The following is a 20,825-nucleotide window of genomic DNA, read 5'->3' on the forward strand; positions in this document are numbered from 1 at the left end:
AAGGTTAGTGTGGGCTTGTTAGGCAGTAGGTAGATGGGTTCACAGTAAGTGTGTGTGTGTGTGTGTGTGTGTGTGTGAGAGAGAGAGAGAGAGAGAGAGAGAGAATACACACAGAGAAGAGTACTCCAAAACAGTATTGATTCTTTGCTATTGATTGTGTAGGCTGCGGCTGCTGAAAGAGAAAGCCCGAGATGTTTACTGGGGAAACCAAGAGTAGTGTCTGTCCCCTGTGCCTTGGTGAGGTGGGGAGGTTTTCAGGAGGAAGGAGGGGACAGGGAGGAGTAGGTGGAGTGATGCATTGAACTTACTAGCTTTGACATCATCATTGTCTTTAAATGAAAAACAAAACTAAACAAAACAAAACAAGAAGATATCTACAGGCAGAGAGAAAGGGAACCAAGGGGAGCAGGAGAGACTGGAGAGAATAGGTCCCCTGAAGTATATACTCTTCTTTTTGCTCTTTTCCCGATCTTCCCAGGAACCCATAAGACTCCTAGAAGGTGAAGTTAAGAGCTCCCAGACTCATAAGGTTATTAGAACAGCAAACTGGCACCCCAAAGAACTTTACGGAGACTTGCAACCTACCAACAAGTTGTATGAGGGATTAAAATCCTTCAACAACCAACAACCCCAAGCATCAAACTGAAGGAAACATTCTAACCCTCACGGACAGACTGGAAGCTGGATGGGGACCTGACTGAGGACATCTGGAGAATGAAAGTTAAGTACCAGCTTGGATTTTTGTGCCCCTAGATTATTTTTGCATTTTAAAATAAGAAGCATGAAATTGCATGTTTCTGTGTAAAAGTTCTAGCAATTTGTTTTAAGGTGAACTTATTTTGACTTAAGGACTACAAAAAGAGAAGGTAATTCACAGGGAAGGAAGAAGAGAAAGAAATGAAAATTAGAGAATAAGATTATTTTGAATGACTTCAGGTAGCGAAGAGTGTTTGTTTGTGAGTGTGTATTTGAGACACTTGGCTCATGCCTGTGGGTCTCTCTTCTACTATCAGTGAGGGGAGGGATTATTGAAGAAGAAGGAAAAAAAAAAAAAAGAAATCTGAGCTTTCTGGGAGGAAATTCAAAGGAACCAAGAGAAATTAAGTTCGTTCTGCAAGGACTAAAATAGAGCAAGAGGAGAGAGGTCAAGGGAGAAGCGTGCAGGAAGCACACGCGCCGGGGAGGCATAGAAGCCACGCTGGCAGAGTGGCCAGCACAGGTAGCCAGCAGAGGCATTCTTGGGGCTATTTGAAAAAGTTTGGTCTGTGAACAAAACAGTTTCCCTGGTGACTGCAAATCCATTGCTAGCTGCCTCTTTCTCATCTGCCCATCACTCTGGTGTGGTACCCAGAAGTTGACTTCTGGTTCTGTAGAAAGAGCTAGGGGAGGTATGATGTGCTTAAATATCCTAAGAATAAGCCTGGCGATTTTGGCTGGGTGGGCACTTTGTTCTGCCAACTCTGAGCTGGGCTGGACACGCAAGAAATCCTTGGTTGAGAGGGAACACCTGAATCAGGTGCTGTTGGAAGGAGAACGTTGTTGGCTAGGGGCCAAGGTTCGAAGACCCAGAGCTTCTCCACAGCATCACCTCTTTGGAGTCTACCCCAGCAGGGCTGGGAACTACCTAAGGCCCTACTCCGTGGAGGAGCAGGAAATCCGTCATACAGGACGCAGCAGACCAGACACTGAAGGAAATGCTGTGAGCCTTGTTCCCCGAGACCTGACTGAAAATCCAGCAGGACTGAGGGGTGCAGTTGAACACCCACCTGCCCCATGGGTAGAGAATAGTCCTACTGGGCAATCTGAGCTGCTGGGAGATGATGACACTTATCTTGGCAATCAAGGATCCAAGGAGTCTCTAGGTGAGGCTGGGACTCAGAAAGGCTCAGCTGTGGCTGCCACCACTGCCACCATTTTCACAACCCCGAAGGAACCCAAACCAGAGACCCAAAGGAGGGGCTGGACCAAGTCCAGGCAGCGTCGCCAAGTGTGGAAGAGGCGGGCAGAAGATGTGTGGGGAGACTCCGATATCTCTTCACATTTCCAACCTTGGTCCAAGCACTCCCTTAAACACAGGGTCAGAAAGAGTCCACCAGACAAAAGCAACCAAAATGGTGGAGAGGACTCCTACCGGGAAGCAGAGACCTTTAACTCCCAAGTAGGACTGCCCATCTTATACTTCTCTGGGAGGCGGGAGCGGCTGCTGCTGCGTCCAGAAGTGCTGGCTGAGATTCCCCGGGAGGCATTCACAGTGGAAGCCTGGGTTAAACCGGAGGGAGGACAGAACAACCCAGCCATCATCGCAGGTAACACCCCTCTCCTGGGCTTTCTGAGATCCTGAGGGTTTGGCTGGCTTTATTTCTGACAGGTCAGATATAAGGAGCGAGGATGGGAAGGGGACCCAACAGGAAAGCCAGAAAGGGCTAGCCAGGGAGAGGGGGAAGGGCCGTTAGTAATCAGCCCAGCAGGATTCCAGACACCATCAAAAAGGAGATAGTGACTCTAGCCATATCAGCCTCTGTACCTTGTATTGATCTCATGTCCTTCTATACATTGTGCTTGCACTTAGGAGACTTTAGCTCTCTTACCTCTGTTTGAAGTCATAGAGCTCCTTGGTTCTTTGCCAAAAGAGAAGGGGTTTCACACTCCATTGCTGGTAGACCAATATGAAATACCCAGGCAACCTTGAAGACAGATGAGAATCCAAGGACCTGAGCAATGAGTCACACCTGGGCTGGTCCAGGCGGTGAGGAAACAAGGCTGCTAGGTACACAGCTGTCAGGTCCTGCCTGGATTCCTTTTCTCTGAGTGCCCTGGATCTTGGCAGAAAGTTACCCTCTGGTCCAGGTCCTGGAGTTCCCTTCACTTTGTCCCAGCAATCATGTGTCCAGCTTAGGAACAGTAGGGCCCACTGGAAAAAGTGAGCACTTATAAGCCAAGATCCCGACTTCTAGGCCTGCTGTTGTAACGACCTAAAAAATGAAACCTGTATAACTCCATGGTTTTGATCAGGAGCACTTGCCTGGGAACATGACCCACATTTGTTTTCCACTATACACAGATCTTGGTTTTCATGGAGAGTCACCCAGAAGGGCAAAGAAAAATTAGGTTAAGAGTAACTGTTTCCTGTTGCCTTACTGGGAAGGTTGTAATGAAGCAAGGGGTCATGGATTAGACATGATATTTCATCATTTAGTACCTTATCCTTTTGAATTCCCCATGACAGAACCTAACACAAAGCAAGGTGCATAGTAGAACCATATAATCTGCTTAATTTGAATTATCCACAGTGCCCTTTCATGTTTTCCAGTTCCATTATATTGATAGGGAAACTGAGGCAATAAAAGGCATGCAATGCAGGCTGGGAATAGAACTCCAGGACACTTGAATTGCTTGAAAAATTTCCAAATTAAGAAAAAATTCTCAGGTTACTGGTTGCCTGCAAGAAAGTTTCAGAAAGAAGGAAAGAAGTTGGCAAGGAGGGAAGTTCTTTCAAGGGGGGTGTTGCTGGAACATCCCTTCCGGACACTCTGTCTCCCCCCCTTTGGCTGTGATTTCTTCTTCGGAAGCTGGGATTCCCAGACACTGAGCATCCTCAAGTCTTGTGGTTTTGCTGTATTTTATTTTTGGGTGGGAGAGGGGGTGGGGAAAGGGGAGAAAGAAGGGTTGGGCTGTAAGTTAGGTGGGGAAGAGAAAGAGTAGAAGGAAATCCTTATTCTGGGGCCAAATGGAAGAAATAATGAGATGATTATCTGATCAGAGTTGGCAGCTCCACAGTTTCTCCCAGATGACATCTTTGTGCTGCTTAATCTTGCTTCCTAGTACCCATCTGCCAGGGAAACTGTGTGCTTGCAGTCTAGACTAAGACCCACAACTCTGCTTTCCCCTCCTCTTGCAGTAGCAACGTAAAGACCTGGGATCAATTCCCTGGCTGAAGAAAATGAGAGAAAGATCCAATAGGAGTCTATGTGGGAGGCTCTAAGGGGCTACTGCTTTGGGTTACTAGAGGCCAAACCTGGGGAAACTTGACTCCTGCCCTGTCCCTCCTGTGTCCTGTCTGATGCTCTGCATAGAGGAAAGCAGTGTCATGATTTGATTCCAGTTACAGCATTTCTCATGGCACCTCCCTCATCCCCACCCCAGGACATCTTTCTCCCTTGCCCACCTGTCCACTGCCACCAACCGCTGCCAACACTGCCACAGCACCCACTCAGATCCTTCTCTAAAGTGCCCATCTGAACTCTTTTAACTGTAAGCATGTAAAATTGGGCAGGAAATCTTTTGCAAACTGTCTAGCTTCTGAGTTTTCCTTCTCTTCAAATCAAAGTATCCTTGTGGTGTACTGACATTTCCCCCCTTAGGTCTACAGCAGAAAGGTTGAGGGCAGGGAATGCCCAGGGCTATCTCATCTCCACCTACCACTCTGTATTTTTCTTTCAATTTCTGTACATCAGAAAATATTCAGTAAAGATGTAGGGTAAAGGTCTGGGAAAGAGGGAGGTTGGGAACATGGTTTCATTCTTCAGGATTCTAGCAACAGGGCTCCTGAGGGCTTGGGCATCCTTGCGTACTCACTGTGTTTAGCTGCTTACACTTCACCTGTGGTCTCCATGCCTGAGAACCATAATGTTGCGAAAGGCATTTGCCCTAATCTACTCATGCCTATGGACAGACCAGACCATCTTCCTTCTCTTCCATACAGCACTTGCCCCTGAGCTGGTCATTGTCTATTCCTAGGATGGTTGGCCTTCACCTATGCAGAATGACAATAGAATCATGTCCCCCTATGCAGAATGACAATAGAATCATGTCCCTGGGAGCCACATACAATTCAGCAATTCTGCTGTTCCACTGGGAATGATCCGAGGTGTTGCGAGACTTGGCCCCTACACTTTTTCAACAGCTCTCAAAGCGTAGCTTCTGTCTACTCAACTTAAACCCAGTTTCCCAATCCTTAATCTACCCAACTTAGGGCATTTTTTTCTTCAACAGAGACTTCAAGCAATGCAGCCATAGCCATTTACAGAGGAACATTCTCCTCCCCAGTCCCAGATGCGGGTGTCTTAGAGGATACTTTCTACACAGGACACTAGGTGGCAGTGTTGCTTCATTCACAGGAGAGTAGGCAGCCACGTAGTGGGGAATGTCTCTGATTTCTTGGAGGACTGTCCTGCCCTGGCTCTGGGCTGTATGTATTTAATTGTCCTCTCCCAGAATGTTGTTCGTAGGCATCCCTTGGGGTCAGCTTTATGCAAGTGTTTTTTGCGGGGCTTATGTGAAAGGGCAAAAGTGTCATTTTTGGGGTTGTGACTAACTTGCACTTTAGCAAGTGGTAAAGAAAAGAAAATCAACTAAAGTTTCCCCTCTCCCTCCCCCACTCCAAACTTCCACATTCTTCCAAAATAGAAAGTTGAATTCCAGAATGAATTGCCAGAATACATTTATTTAGAGTTGAGGACAGCACGGAGCTCACAGGCTTTGGGTGCTGAACGTCTCTCTGGCCCTCGGAAGGGGAGACATGGTACCTGGGTCCCTGCAAGACAGATCTTCTGAAGCGGCCTATTTCCCGTAACAGAGACGGAGCAACCAAGGTGTAGGAGAGGACTGTGTACAACTGCTCCACTGTAGAGTCCTCCATAAGAGTCGCTAGGAAGGGGCTTGGCAGTTCAGGACCATGTAGCCACCTAGGAGTAGACTGAAGTCAAGAGCCCATTTGGTTGGGCCATTGGAACTGAGTACTGGATGTAAGCCAAATTCTGTCCCATCCACGTGTGTAACTTTTAAGCTCCAGCACCCAACCCCGAAACCATCCTGTTCCTTTCCCTCCTTCTCAACTTCCTTTCCTCTCTTTCAACCCCAACATACACAAAAGAGAAGATTTTAATAGGTTCCTCCTCACCCGTAATTGATTTCAAATGTTCCCTGAAGTTGCCCAGCTGAGTAACCACCTGCAGCTCCAAGTTGCAGGAGACTGAGTCACTAAGTCCATGGCAGAATTGGAGCCTGAGCCCAGGATTCTTCATTCAACAAATATTTATTGAGTGCCTTCCATGCAAAGCATGGCAAGGCCCTGAGGGGAGCACAAAGATGTCTAAGAAACTGTCCCTGACATGAAGACAAGTTTTTCTCCTCTGAGGATCTGAGCATTAGAGTATATGCTCGTGTAGAACTTGGGAGGCAGGCTGACCCGGCATCAGATTCCATCTCTGACGCTTATCAGGGCTGTGGTCTTTGGCAATCCATTGAGCTTTTCTATGCCTTGGTTTCCTCAAATGGAAAAAGGACAAAAATATATGTGTACAAAATATCATTCCATTTAAATAAAAATGAAAAAAGCTCCAAAAAATGAAAACTAAGACGATGTCTTGCAGAGTCGTTACAATACTTGAACAAGTCATGCATGTAAAGTGCCCACCACAGGGTTTGGCCGTTGTGTTTACTCATAGCCTGGCAGGAGCTAAGAGTCGGAGGCAATCATTACTGGGAGCAGCAGGTTAACCTGCTCGTCTTTGGTTCTAACCCACTAACCTATCATTTTTCCTTAGGTGGAATATTCACTTTAATTTCTTAGGAATTCAGTTTACTAAATTGTAAAATGAGAATGATAGTAAACAGACCTTTTTACAACACAGTCTAATGTGTTGTAAATGCAGTAGAATCAGAGGCCCCAAAGGGCTCATTTATTTTATTTAAAAAAATCCATTCTTTTTAGCCTGAGCAGTACTATTTTGAATAAATTGGACAATGGTGCTAAAGTTTTTTGGAGGCCATAAAACCTTTTAAAAATCTGATGAAAGCTTTGTCCACTCCCTAGAAAAATGAACATGTTCACATAGTTCACACAACGTTCAGAGCTGTATTAGTCTGTTCTCAAGCTGCTGATAAAGACATACCTGAGACTGTGTAATTTATAAAGGAAAGAGCTTTAATGGACTCACAGTTCTACATGGCTGGGGGGGTCCTCACAATTCCACATGGCTGGGGGTGCCTCACAATCCCACATGACTGGGGAGACCTCACAATCATGGCTGAAGACGAACAAGGAGCAAAGTCATGTCTCACACGGTGGCAGGCAAGAGAGCGTGTGCAGGGGAACTCCCATTTATAAAACCATCAGATATCATGAGACTTATTCACTATCACAAGAACAGCACAGGAAAAACCTGCCCCCATGATTCAATTACCTCCCACCAGGTCCCTCCCACAACATGTGGGAATTATGGAAGCTATGACTCAAGATGAGATTTGGGTGGGGACACAGCCAAACCATATAAAATGACCCTCAATACTCTTCACGATTTCCTGACGGCGAGGGTCTGTTGACATTATGTATAAAACCCATTGTTTAAGGCCTATATTGATAAGTGTTTTTTTTTTGACATCTAAGAAATGAGATTTCACAGAATGCTGAAACATCCCCTTCTCCCAATAAGAGAGATTTATACACAAGGTGGAGGGTGCCATCCACGTAGAATATGGAGCTTCATAGAAGGCAGATTCACATACATGTGAAGAGAATGTAAAAGGCAGGCCATATGTGGGATCTCTCCCTTTATCCGATAGGACTTAGTGACAGATGAAGAGACAAATCTATACTTTTCCCAGAATCTTCCTGAAGATGAGGTTTGCACAGTCATCTCCTTAGTTGCTTCTTCCTATATCACAGCAAGGTTTGAAGTCAGAGTGTTCGTCCTCCAAGAATCCTGTGGAATTGTGCAGTTCCCTCCACATTATAACCCTGCTCCCTGGTTAGGATCCACATGTGCAGCAAAGTCATGGCCACCTGCCCTAGGCATGGACGACCCATGAATGTGAGGGCTTGCTGTTGGTTTCTGGGGATGGATTTACCCACAGTGATGAGTACGAGTTGCACAAGTTGTCTTGTGTGAATAGGGCATAGCCCCTGATGGTTGTAAATTAGCATCTCTGTATAGAAGGTTTTATCATGTGGCTGCATGGCCCCCAAGAAGAGAGGAACGTGGAGAGACTGTATGGTATCTGGTTTAAGAAGTAAACCAGACTGTGACTATGACCCTTCTTCTTACAGCCTGTAGCCATGCCCCTCATCCATATGGGAAAGTAATTTTCTCTATGTCTCTGCCTCCAGGGCTCTTCATGTGTGGTTTTCTAGGGTGCATATTGATTCCTGCCTTATTTGTTATGTGCATGTCTCATTTCTATCCACCGGTAATTCCTCCAGAGCCAAACGCATGTCTGATTAACTTTTGTCATTCCAAAATATCTAGCACAGTATTAGAGACTCTCAGTTATGTTTGTAGAATAGAAAAAATAGAAATTTAGACTGCTGACTGCCCATTAGGGATGAATAAAAGGGTGGGAGGAACTTTCTGAAACTGGAGTCTCTTTGTGGAATCCAGAGCAGTGGCTTTCAGATTCTGTTTTTGCTGCCTACTGAGGTATCTTCCTAGCTTCTGAGGGGAAATCACTGAGTGCAGGGTTCCCTTTCCACCTTCAATAGGAGCATCCCTTCCTTACCTGTTTCACGGGAAGGAGGGGCTTAATTACTTTAAGGAAGTTTAAACCCCACAACTATAGAGCAGGGGTTGGCATGTTATGGCCTATGGGTCACATCAGGTCTAAAGCTGAAGCTTGTTTTTGTAAATAAAGTTTTATTGGCACACAGCCACACCCATTTGGTTATGTGTTCTCTGTGGTGACTTCCCTGCTAACTGGTGGAGGTAAGTAGTTGCAAAAGAGACCTTCTGGCCCACAAAACCCAAAATATTTACTGTCTGGCCCTTTGTGGAAAAAGTTTGCCAACTCATGCTTTAGAACATTGCTTCTCAAACTTCAATGTGAATAGAGATCAGCTGAGACTATTCTTAAGCTGTCTGCCATGGCAATGCACCTGGTAGCAGGTGCAATGTAAGTACGTCTTGCACACTGCAGGGAGTTTCATGGACCAAGGACCCCAGGCGCTGTGCTCTGAAACACATCACTGCATTTGCACTGAGGCCACGGATCCCTGGGGTGGCATGGATAAAGGCAGGCCAGTTCCTGAGAGACAGTCGTTGACTTTGGCTGGAGGACTCAAAAAGGCCTTGCAGGAAATTCCTTAGACTGCACTGTAGTCAACAACACTTCCATCCCACCTTCCTTCCCTCTTTTTTTTTTTTTTTTTTTTCTTTTTGCTTCAGAGTCAGACTTGCAGCAATGACTGATGGCTCTCCCAGCCTTTTCAGGATCTCTCTATATTTCTTCAGAGTTGTCTCCTCCAGTAAGATCCTACATATTTAATCCTGTATTGGCATCTACTTCTTGTACTAACACAACTACCTTATGCAAATGCAGATTTGGGTTCAACAGGTCTGGGGCAGCCTGAGATTCTGCATTTGTAACAAGCTTCAGGTGCTGTTGCTGCTGCTAGTATGTGGACCATGATTCAAGTTGCAGGACTCTAGACTCTTGAGTCCAGGCTCTTGAGTCCAGGGCAGAAGATAGCAGACTTTTCCTGTAAAAGGACAGATAGTAAATAATTTAGGCTTCTTGGGCCATGCAGTCTCTGTTGCAAAAAATTAAACTCTGTTGTTATAATGTGCAAGCAGTCATAAATGATATGTAGACACATTTCTATGCCTGTGTTCTAATAAAACTTTATTTACAAAAACAGGTGGCAAGCTAGATTTTTCTCATGAGCAGTAGTTTGCCAACTGCTTTTTCCACCATCCTTTTGTGCTTTCCTTTCTAGTTTCACGCTATGAAAAATAACTCCAACAGAGAGACTGTGGCACTGTCAGTGGTAGGGACATACCTTTTGTTGAAGTATAAACAAAACTTCCCAGATATTTCTTGCAGGAAACAAGTCATGCTAGTTTCTTGGTATGAGCACTCCAGGTAGAGTTTATATTTATTTCTTTCCTTTTTTTTAAAAAAAAAAAAAAAAGCATACTGAGATGTGACTTATCTTAAAGTTCACATGTTTAAAGTGTACAAATAATGTCTTTAGTATTCTTACAGACTTATCTCAATCTATTATCTCAATTGTCTCAATCAATTATCTAAATCTAATTTTAGAATATTTTAATGGCACCTGAAAGAAATGCTGTACCCATTAGCCCTACCCACTTCCCTCCCTTCCTTTCCAAATTCACCATAGCCATAACCATTGGCAACCTACTCTTTATCTCTATACATTTTGCCCATTCTGTACATTTCATAAAAATGGGATTATACAATATATGATCTTTTGTGGCTGACTTCTTTCACTTGAGACTTATCCATGTTGCAGCATGTATTGGCACTTCATTCCTTTTTATCGTTAAGTAATATTACATGCATATACTACATTTTGTGTATCCAATCTTCAGTTACTGGATATTTTGGTTGTTTCCACTTTTTGGCTTTTGTGAACATTGTGTACAAGTGGATATTTTTTCTATGTCTTTTGGTTAGATACCTAGGAGTAGAATTTCTGGGTCATATGATGACTATATATTTAACATTTTGAGGCCCTCCCAGACTGTTTTCCAAGGTGGTTGCACAATTTAGTAATCCCCATCAATGCATAGAGGCTTGGTTTTATACCTCTGACCCTCTAAAATGAAATGGGGGCTGGGCACAGTGGCTCACGCCTGTAAATCTAGCACTTTGGGAGGCTGAGGCAGGTGGATCACTTGAAACCAGGAGTTCAAGACCAGCCTGGGAAATATGACGAAACCCCATCTCTACAAAACATACACAAATTAGCTGGATGTAGTGGCATGCACCTGTGGTCCTAGCTACTCAGGAGGCTGAGGTGGAAGGACCACCTGAGCCTGGTGAGGTAGAGGCTGCAGTGAGCTGTAACTGTGCCACTGCATTCCAGCCTGGGGGACAGAATAAGAACCTGTCTCAATAAAATAAAGTAATAAAATAAAATGGGCTTCTGTGACATCACTGGTGAGTATGGTTTGGCCACTGCCAGCATCTGAGAGCACCTCAGTGGTCTTGGAGAAATGTGCCATTATTGCACAATGAGAAGAGACACCTGGGGCTCTGATGCTGAGGCCTCTGCAATCACAGGGAGTCCTTCCTAGTTGAAGTGGGTTCTCTCACCAAGCTCCCTCTTCTAGCTTCTTGAAGGTATCCTAAGATGGGCTTTTGCTTCCCTGAACCTTCACCTTTGGCCTGTAGCATATTACTTCCTATTACCTGCAACCTGGCTGAATCCCCAATGCTAGGCATACAGAAAACACTCAGGCACTTAGAAGTCATGGTGCATCAGATTCTGATGCAGCAGCACCTTCAGAAAGAAAAAGAGAAGAGAAACCAAGGGGAGAAGGGAAGATGAAGCTCACATAGCTCACATAGCCATGAACTTTCTCCTAGATTCCAGCTCTATGTCTGGCCCCAGCTGGGTTCTTTGGCAGACTGTTCAGGGTTTGGTGTCTGACTCACAGGGTTAGATCTGGGCCTTTGGGGTCGTCCAGTTGTTTGGGGTGCAGGTGGGGGAAGGAGAATCACTTCCAGGCAGTGGCGTAGAGGGATTTTCTGTAAGAATGGCCTGTGATTATCCTATTCACCACACTCCAGCTTCAGTGCCTGGCACCTGTTACTGCCTTTCCTCCCCTCATACCCCAGTTTTCATTTACTGTAAAATATACTATTCTTGGTCCTTTGCATCTCAGGGAGACAATACAGTGGATGAGGCTTTGACTGACCAAGGTGGCACCATTACTGCTCATCCGCAATCCTCTGGGAGCTGTGTGTTCTTTCTCAGACCAGAGGAATGAGATGGAAACCCACAGAGACTCTCTTCTCGGGGTAGAGCAAAGATTGTCAGGTTGGAAATATTCAGGAGTGACAGAGACAGGGTTGGAAAGTAGGAATCACTTTTGGCAGCCCAAACACATCCAACTATTCTCTTGTCAGCAGCAACAATTTGTCCTTCCTCACCTCCTGCCTCCTCCTTTGTGCACTTCCTTCTTGTTTCTTTGGGCTGACCATGTGATTCACTCAGAATGTGTGTGCCAGGAGGTCTGACTCCTCTTTCCTGTTCTAATCTGTGCCTTGAGGAGGCTAAATAAACACTTTATTTGGTGTTTACTAACAGAAGGGCAACACCTTAGTTTGGCTCCTGAACCTGTATACCGTGCACATCCATTAGCTTCAGTTCCTGATGTCATAAACAAGGACACAGATTCCATACTTCTGCTCTTGAGTACATGGAATTACGTTGCTCTGGGGGCTCATCAGATCAATTTCAGCTCACATCGTACACCCCCTTGCCCTAGCACCTTCCAGAAAGCATATTTCTACGCTGTTTGTATCCGAAAAATAACAGCATCGTTTCTTTCCCATGTTTACTACCTGTCTCAAAACAATCTTCCTCCTTGGATTTTTAAAAGAGAACATCCAGTAAAGAAAACTCAGTGGGCAAACAAAAACATCCTAGTTCTCTTTATGAGTCAGAATTGAGTGGGGAAGAAAAGTGGTTCTGCCCAAATATAAAATGTGGAACCGGGAACCCAAAGTCTCAGAACATTTGAAGTATTGCCATGGCAACTGGTTAGGCCATCAAGATGAGCAAGTATGTTCATTTCTGCATTAGAAATCCAGTTACCTGATCAGAGGGAACATTGCAGAGCCTATAAGTTAATCAGTTAGTGAGTCATCATTCAAGTGGTGACTCAGCATTTGCTATCTTTCCTACAAATAATTGCTCTACATTCTGGGCAGGTTATAAAAGTAGTTTAGTTTGTTCATTCATTCAATATTTATTGAGCTTCTATTAAGTGAAATATCAAGCCTTTAACCACATGTTGGGGAATCAAGAACTACTAAGGCAGGAGTTGTGCCTGGAAGGTGCTCAGAGTTTAGGCCTATAAACTGTAAACAAATTATTAAATTTGTTTTAATAACAGATTATATGTGTATATGTAAACAGATTATTACAGCCTGGCTACTGAGAGTGACCAGTCCTGCCTGGATAAACCAAAGGATTTGTTGAGGCTAGGGAAGGAGAGCTGGTAACCAGAGAAACAAAAAGAGTACTGGGAAGTAGCAGAATTAGGACAAAGAGAAAATGATAGAGTTTTCAAAGTGTCAGATGGCACAGGAGCACCAAATAACACATCAGGCCTAAAGTAGGTGCATTGGATTTACCAGTCAGGAAATCATGGATGACTTTAGGGAGAGTAGTTTCACACCTCAGTTATGGGTGCATCCATATCACATTAAGTAGAGATATGAATGAGAGGTAAGGGAGTGAAGACGGGGAGCAAAGTCTATTGCACTCTATGCAGAAACTCGGCTGTGATGGAAGGGGCAGAGGAGATGTCAGAAGTAGATATGGGTTCAGAGAGATTTTATTTTAAATTCAGAAAGATCCAAGACTCAAGGTCTTGTATTAAAGAACTGGTCATCTAAAGTAGGAGACAGCATAAACACAGGAAAATGATGGTAGATAAAGTAACAGAAATGTAAAGCATGCAAATGCAAGCTCAATCACTCTAAAGAAACTATTGCATAAATTTTCCTTTGACAAGTGGTTCTGTAGCACTTACTCTGTGCCAAGCATTACTGCAGTCTGTTTACAAATATTAACTCACATGCTCCCCAGGACAACTCAAGGAAAAAGACGGAGAATCAGAGCATAGAGAGAAACAGGATACTGTCCAAGGTCACACAGTTGGTGCAGGCAGAGCCAAGATGTGAACCTGGACATTTGTCCTGAGAGTTCTTTTCCACTGTGCTATATTGTCACTATCTTTTATCTCAGGAGCAGTAAGGATTGAAGAGCCCCAACCTTCCTCAACTGAACCCTTCATCCGTCTCACAACCATTGCTTATCCTGTTTCCTCTATCTCAGCACACAGCCAAGAACTCTGGGAGTTCCTGTCTCACATCACTGCCCCTCGCTCTCCACATGACATGTAATGCCAGTAATCAATCACCAAATTCTGTCTGGTTGGCCTCTTCAGTTTCTTTTGGCCCTGTTGTATTCATCCCAATAACCAAACTAAAGCTAAGTTTTGGTTACAATAATTCCGACCATCTCTAAACCAAGGGATCAATTTATTCTTCAGCTGTTTGATTGCAACCAAGAAGAGCATTTTCAAATACAAAGCAGCTCAAGTCACTTTCCTGCCTACAACCATCAGATGACTCCACTGCACCCTCAGGATAAAGTTCAGCTTCCTTAAGTTGTCATATGAGACCCTACTTACCTTTTCAGTCTCATCATTGCCTCTACAATAGACACACACACCCGTGCATACTCATGTGCACACATGCATGCACATATATACAGGCACACTTACACAAACTTGCACACCCATATGTACACATGTGCACATGTGTGCACAGATATACATGCACACCCACCACACACCCACACCATCATATATGATATAATCATGCTCTCACACCATACTCACATGCACTCACACATATACTTCCAGTCCAATTTCTAGCAACACCAAACCACTAGCAGTGACACAGACATACCACTGTCCCTGGCATCTAGCCCCTGATGTCTATCCTTTGTAATTTTTCTCCTAATATGAAACCACTCTCCAAAACCAAATGCACCTGAATTGTTCTTACTTAACCCCCTAGATTTTTAGTGAATACGACATCTCTTTCAGGAACTCTTCCTTGACCTCTCTAAAGACTGATTTAGGTTTCCTCTCCAGTACGTTTTCCTGATACCTTATACTGTGCCTTATCAAGACACTAAGAGAAACCTACTGTAATTTCCATTTTACTTCTCATTAATTGAACACAAGCTCATTGAGCTCCTACTGTCTGCTAGGCACTGGACAGAGTGTTTGATGTTAAATAAGCAGACATGGTTCCAATGCCCAGTCATTTCTATTCTAGGCTAGCTCCCACTGGGCTGTAAGCTGTCTGGGGTCAGAGGCTGCATCTGGTTCCTTGCTGCCTTCCTAGCACCTAGTGCTTTGTCAGTTAATAACAAACAACTCATTCAATATGTATTTGATAAGAGGATGAAGGATAAACTAATTCTCTTTGGAAGTAGGCACATGAAAACCTGGTAATCTTTAAGTTCTATTGATGTTGAAGATGGCTAGGAAGTTTAAATTCCCCTCAGTAGTATCTAGAAGGAGGAGTTATCCTTACCTTCTACCTGAACTCCCCCTTTCTCCTCCCCACAAATCTACATATATCTGACAAATGTGGACTAGGAATTTGTCTCATAGAAAAACTGGATATAATTTACAACTTGGTTTAGCTATGTTTATTTCTAAACTTTCAGAAATTATCTTTTTTATTTATTTACTTCTTCTGGGTTGTCTTTTTCTCATTCTCATAGAACTTTTGTTTGGTGCACATTATTCCCGTGGGTGGGAGGAAGAGGAGGAGTGTATATACCTAGAGAAATGTAGATCTTGCTACCAGAAGAAGAAGCCACCAGGGGGCCAGGAAACACTCCTTGAGTTCGAAGTCTCTCCAACTCCGAAGTTTGCTCCTTCTCCGGCCCTTTGAAAATCTGGAGTTTTAAAAACTCTCTCTCTTTTTTTTTTTTGATGTGAAGATATTTTTTTTTTATTATTATACTTTAAGTTCTAGGGTACCTGTACACAACGTGCAGGTTTGTTACATATGTATACATGTGCCATGTTGGTGTGCTGCACCCATTAACTGGTCATTTACATTAGATATATCTCCTAATGCTGTCCCTCCCCCTCTCCCCCACCCCACAACAGCCCCTGGTGTGTGATGTTCCGCTTCCTGTGTCCAAATGTTCTCATTGTTCAATTCCCACCTATGAGTGACAACATGCAGTGTTTAGTTTTCTGTCTTTGCTCTTTTGGGAGGGTGAAATTATTTTAACATCGAATGTGTTTATAGACTGTTCCTAGCTCAGTTTATTTATTAGCCGTTCGCTCACTCACTAATTCATTTATTCAACTGATGCTTCTTGAGCACAAAGTAGGTATTCAATTACTATTTTTGAAATTAACTCCAACTTTATGCAGAATAATAGTAAACACTAACCACAGCAGAGCTCTATTTTAGACATTGTTTGTTTCAAGGCACATTAGTAACTTGAAATAATTGCACAATAGAATATCCTTATAATCCTTATAATAAAACCCATGGCATGGATCCTGAAGATAAAAGGAAACTTGGGCAACACTCCCTCCTGGGTGTGGCAGCCTCGCTGGGCCTTTGGACCACCTCCTTGTGTCCCCTCCTCTGCCATGGCTGGTTCTGGGCTAAGGTCAGGCAGGTGACAGCCAGGTGCCATGGCAGAGGAGGGGGCACAAGAGGTGGTCCCAGCCCCTCTGGCTCTCTGCTTACAGCATTTCTGGAAACTTAGCATCTATGTCCTCTACTGTGGTGTGCTGCCAAAAGCCAAGCACATTTGAAGAAGGCAGCTGTTCATTTTGCCATTCCCAGCCCTTCTGTGAACATCTCCTCTGCTGACCCTGCCTCCCTACACTGCTACTGTCCTCCTCTCTCCCACACTGTTCTCACTTCCTGAAAGTCCAAGCTGCTTAGCAGTGGAAGCCTTCAGATAGCCTGTAGGCTTCTGGGGGCTTCTATGGATCTCCATCATCTGTGTGTCCCTCCAGCACCTGGGCCTGCAGCCGAATGGGCAATAGCGTTGAATGGACGCATGGAGGACAATCTAGCTCCTCATACACACAGAACTTGATCTCTCCTGACTCCCTAGAATGAATGATGTTCCTTTCTCTTCTCTCCACATGACTCACTCATTAACTGCTCCTTACCTTTGTGCAAGCCATCACCTTAATTTTCCTACCTCCACCTCCTCATCCATTTAAATTCTTTCCCTCACTGTATAGTTAGGAATGCAGGATCTGGAGCCTGAAGGTCTGGGTTCAAGCCCTTTACTAGCTGTGGGAACTTGGCAAATTGAAATCCCTCATCTGTAAAATGAGGCAATGGTAATTTCCGTCTCAGAATTGTTGTGGTTAAATACATTTATACAAACTGTGTGTTGAGTGCCATGCCTGGAACGTTAGGGCTTGGTTAATGCCTGTTGCTATTTCACCCTTCTGTGATGATGTGATGTCACAGAAGGGACCCAGGACTTGCCCCAAAGATGCTGCCATCCAAACTGGCCAGGTCTGGCTCATATTCCTCATTCCCAAGGCCTTCTCTACCCGTTCTAGTCCATGCAAACTCTCCTCCTGAATGCTTGTTGCACGTATATTAATGTGATATAACTTAGCATGAAATTATTTGTAGTGAGATTTTGATTACACAGATTCCACATAACCACTATCCTTAACGAACTCTAATGTTTTAATTATTCTATTTCGTAGGAGATAGAGATATGTGACTGCAAGATAAATTCAAAAGAAGAATCCAGTAGAAACAAAACCTGCCCATTAACTTATGGGTTCAGCCCAATCCTTTTTACCTTCTCTGGCCACAGACTCAGGGTATGGGGTAGTGAGAAGTGGTTAGAAGGCTGATGATCTTAAAGCCCTTCGAGATAAACCTCAAGATGAAGACTCTGGACATGGGCTGTCAGAGCATCACAGCCCAGGTGACACCCCAGCCCATCTCTCCTTCACAGATGGGGCAGTGAGACCCAGAGAAGGAAAGGCAGTTTCCTGACATTACACAGGGGCAGACTGAGACCCCAATCCAAGTTCTTGGCTCCTAATTTGGTGTTATTTCCACTCCTCCAGGATGCCTCTGACTAATTTAAGCCTCTTACTGGAAAGCAGAAGGAAACATGTTAGAAAGATTTTCAATAAGAAAATGTATGGCTTTAGTCCTTACTTAACCTGTGTCAATTCCTCAGATCACTTAGTTTCCTTGACCTTTCTCTTTCTCACTCAGGGGCCAAGCAGCCAAAGCTATTGCACAGCAGAGGTTGACCCAGAGGTCAGCTTTACGCATCCTCTTTGAACACTGGGCTCTGAAGACTCACCTGGGTTCAATTTGAGAACACACAGACTCTGTATCCTCTGGTTTCCTCTCAGACTCTCAAACCAGTGGGGAAAAAAAGAGACTCTGAGCCTTTAGGTTCTGATTGCCATAGTATTTGGTTTTGTGTGATCCCTGGGTTGCCTAACCTCACCAACAAGTTGCTTCTTAGAAAGCAGTCAGAGTCTCCTTGGGTTATTTGTGACCACATGGTAGAGACAAAAACAAAAAACAAAAAACATTCAGGTATTATTGAGTGCGAGTAGGATATGTACACTGAAGCAATATAAGACACATTGGACAGTTACTAAGGCTGTGAAAGTCACACCATATTTCACTTTAAGAAAACCTGACATGCTAATGTCTAACCTTAGCTGATGGGTAAGCTTAGAGGTCATTTTCATTGCAATAGGATTTTCTTCACACTTGCTTTGAATAATGTCTCCTGTAATGTCCCTGGATCACTGAGTATATATTTAACACTATTTAAACACTTTTTAAGGGTAGTATTAATTCTATAAACTGTACCTGGTAACAGGAACCCTGAAGAAAATTTCCGAGAGGGATCTCAAAATTATTTATTTGACTGAGAAGAGGAAAATCTGGGAAATTGGTGTGGTGCTGCCTCATTGGAGTTATCAAAGAGTTCTCAAAAGAACCTTGAGAGAGATGGGGTGAGGGTGGAGAAGTGCTGAGGCACCTTGCTGTGGGTGCCACCAGGTCTCTGTGTCTCTTCCAGGATGACAGGTGCTGGGCAATAAGGTATCTTATGAAGGTTAAGGAATGTGACCCACTTCACGCCCCCTAAGGTGTATGACTTCCTGGCTTTTGCATGAGCTATCCTCTGCATTTGGGGATGTAGATCCTTTCTGTTGTGCTACTGGAATTCCACGCACATGAATTCCTATTTTCGTTTAGGTGGAAGATCATCTTGATAGAAAGAGAAGCCTACGGGTAGCTCTCCACCTCTGTTGAGGAACAGCGCCCGACACCTCCTCACATTCTATATGCTCATTATGGAAACTGCAGCCAGTTAGCCATTGGACATTGATGTGCTGTTTATGGAATTCCATAGTCACAGGACCAGCAGAGAATATAGAATGCTCAGGAAATTTCACACTGGTTGTTCTTGAAGATTATTGAAAATGGTTGAAATTACACTCCAAAAAAATCATGTGTTTAAAATTACTCAGGAAGTTTCTCTTTTTCTCTCTGTCTCTCTCTCTCTTTTGGGGGTAATGACTAGACATAGAAAATATATTACTTTTTCAACTAAATAATTTAGTTGGAGGAAAAATAATTTAAAGTTTCTCAAATGTACTGAGATAATGGATGGTATTGGAGCAAAGTATTGACTCTAGAGAAAATTGTCCAAGATGAGTGGGGAGTGACAAGTCTGGTCGTAACTCTTGATTCTTCCTGATCCCTCGTAGGTAATATCAAAGGGGATGAACAGCTGGCATGCTTTTAGAGGGGAGCACTGTGGGCAGAGCTGTGCTAGGTCAAGTCAGTAACTGTTCTTGTTGTGGAGAGTGACTGGTGTATGTATGTGTGTGTGTGTGTTGGGTGGGAAAGGGTAATAAAGGGATTTTTTTTTTTAAATTAGGGGAAATGGAGTTTTTAGAGTGTCATGTGACACATCATTGTTTTGGAGGATACCATCGACATCTCTGCTAACTATCTCTTGTCGATTCAATCCATTAGTGAATTACTTGTTTTTACCATGGGCAAGATGTTGGCCTTGATACAAATGAATGTGGAGAAGTACAAGGCAGAATTTGCCAGCTGTCAAGTAACTTACAATACAGTTGAAGACATAGGCCTATATATGTTAAGATGATAATAATATTAGCCAGGAATAATAACATGGAGTATTTATTATGTGCTGAGCATAATAAGTACTGTATTTTACATGTACAAATTAGTTTTGTCTTCTCCAAAACTGTATAAATTAATACTATTAATATCTCCATTTACTGGATGGGGAAAATGAGGTATTGAGGATTTCTCTATGTTGCTTGAGATTGTAGAGCTATTATGTTTAGTTTATCTAGTAATTTAGCTAGTTGATCCAGATGGTGGCTCTAGCCCCACCATTTGATGTTTTACCTAGGATATCGTTTACTATTTTAAAAAAATTTTTCAAATGACTGCTGGGCAGCTCCCTTTGGCTATTCTTGGGTCTAGATCAAGGCTTAGAGAGTTTGGGAAGTTGAGAATGGGGCAGACTTGTCCTGGGAGATTCTCATGAGGCTCCTGAAGGTATTGGCCACTCTCTGGAAGGCACAGGATAACTCCAGGTTGACTACCTAGGTAGCTTTTACTGATCCCTGTGGGTTACTTTTTCAGCAAGAAAATACACGGATGTTTTGCATAATGATGTTTTGGTTAACAACAGACCATGTATACGATAGTGGCCACATAAGATTATAATACCATAGCAACGATACTGTACCTTTTTTATGTTTAGCTATGTTTAGATACAAAAATACCATTTGTTTTACAGTTGCCTGCAGTATCCAGTACAGTCACATGCTGTACAGGCTTGTAGCCTAGAGGCAATAGGCTGTACCATATAGCCTCGGTATGTTCTAGGTTTGTGTAAGTGCACTCTATGACACAATGACAAAATTGCCTAATGACACATTCTTCAGAATATATCCTGGTTGTTAAGCAATGCGTGACACCCAGGCAGTAGGTGATGAGCACCTAAAGCCATGTTTATACTTGCTGGATGGCCAAGGAAGCTTCTTTAGGAAGGAGACCCCTGCTGCTCCAGATTTATCTCAGGTCAATGGCATGCTGGACCTGGTTCTTTGCAGTTGTGGGCTTCCCAGTGACCCAAGTCCTTTGCTTTCTTGACTTTCCACAGTGTGCAAAATTCCTCTAATTAACCCCAGGCCCATGCAGAAATGGAAATGGTCGATAGGCAAGCATGTATCTATTTTTGT

At 43.7% G+C, this 20,825-nt stretch overlaps 1 protein-coding gene across 1 annotated transcript in view; it reads left to right on the plus strand.

Annotated features, from left to right (window-relative positions):
• The first annotated feature begins 382 nt into the window (after window positions 1-382).
• Window positions 383-20,825, plus strand: part of PAPPA2 (pappalysin 2) — a 303,262-nt gene continuing 282,819 nt past the window's right edge. The window contains exon 1 of the mRNA XM_005540072.5: window positions 383-2,306. Within this exon, the coding sequence (XP_005540129.3) occupies window positions 1,391-2,306 (916 nt within the window). The 5' untranslated portion in view covers window positions 383-1,390. The remainder of the gene's footprint in view (window positions 2,307-20,825) is intronic.

Source organism: Macaca fascicularis, chromosome 1 (assembly GCF_037993035.2).
Source record: "Macaca fascicularis isolate 582-1 chromosome 1, T2T-MFA8v1.1".
Taxonomy (NCBI): domain Eukaryota; kingdom Metazoa; phylum Chordata; class Mammalia; order Primates; family Cercopithecidae; genus Macaca; species Macaca fascicularis.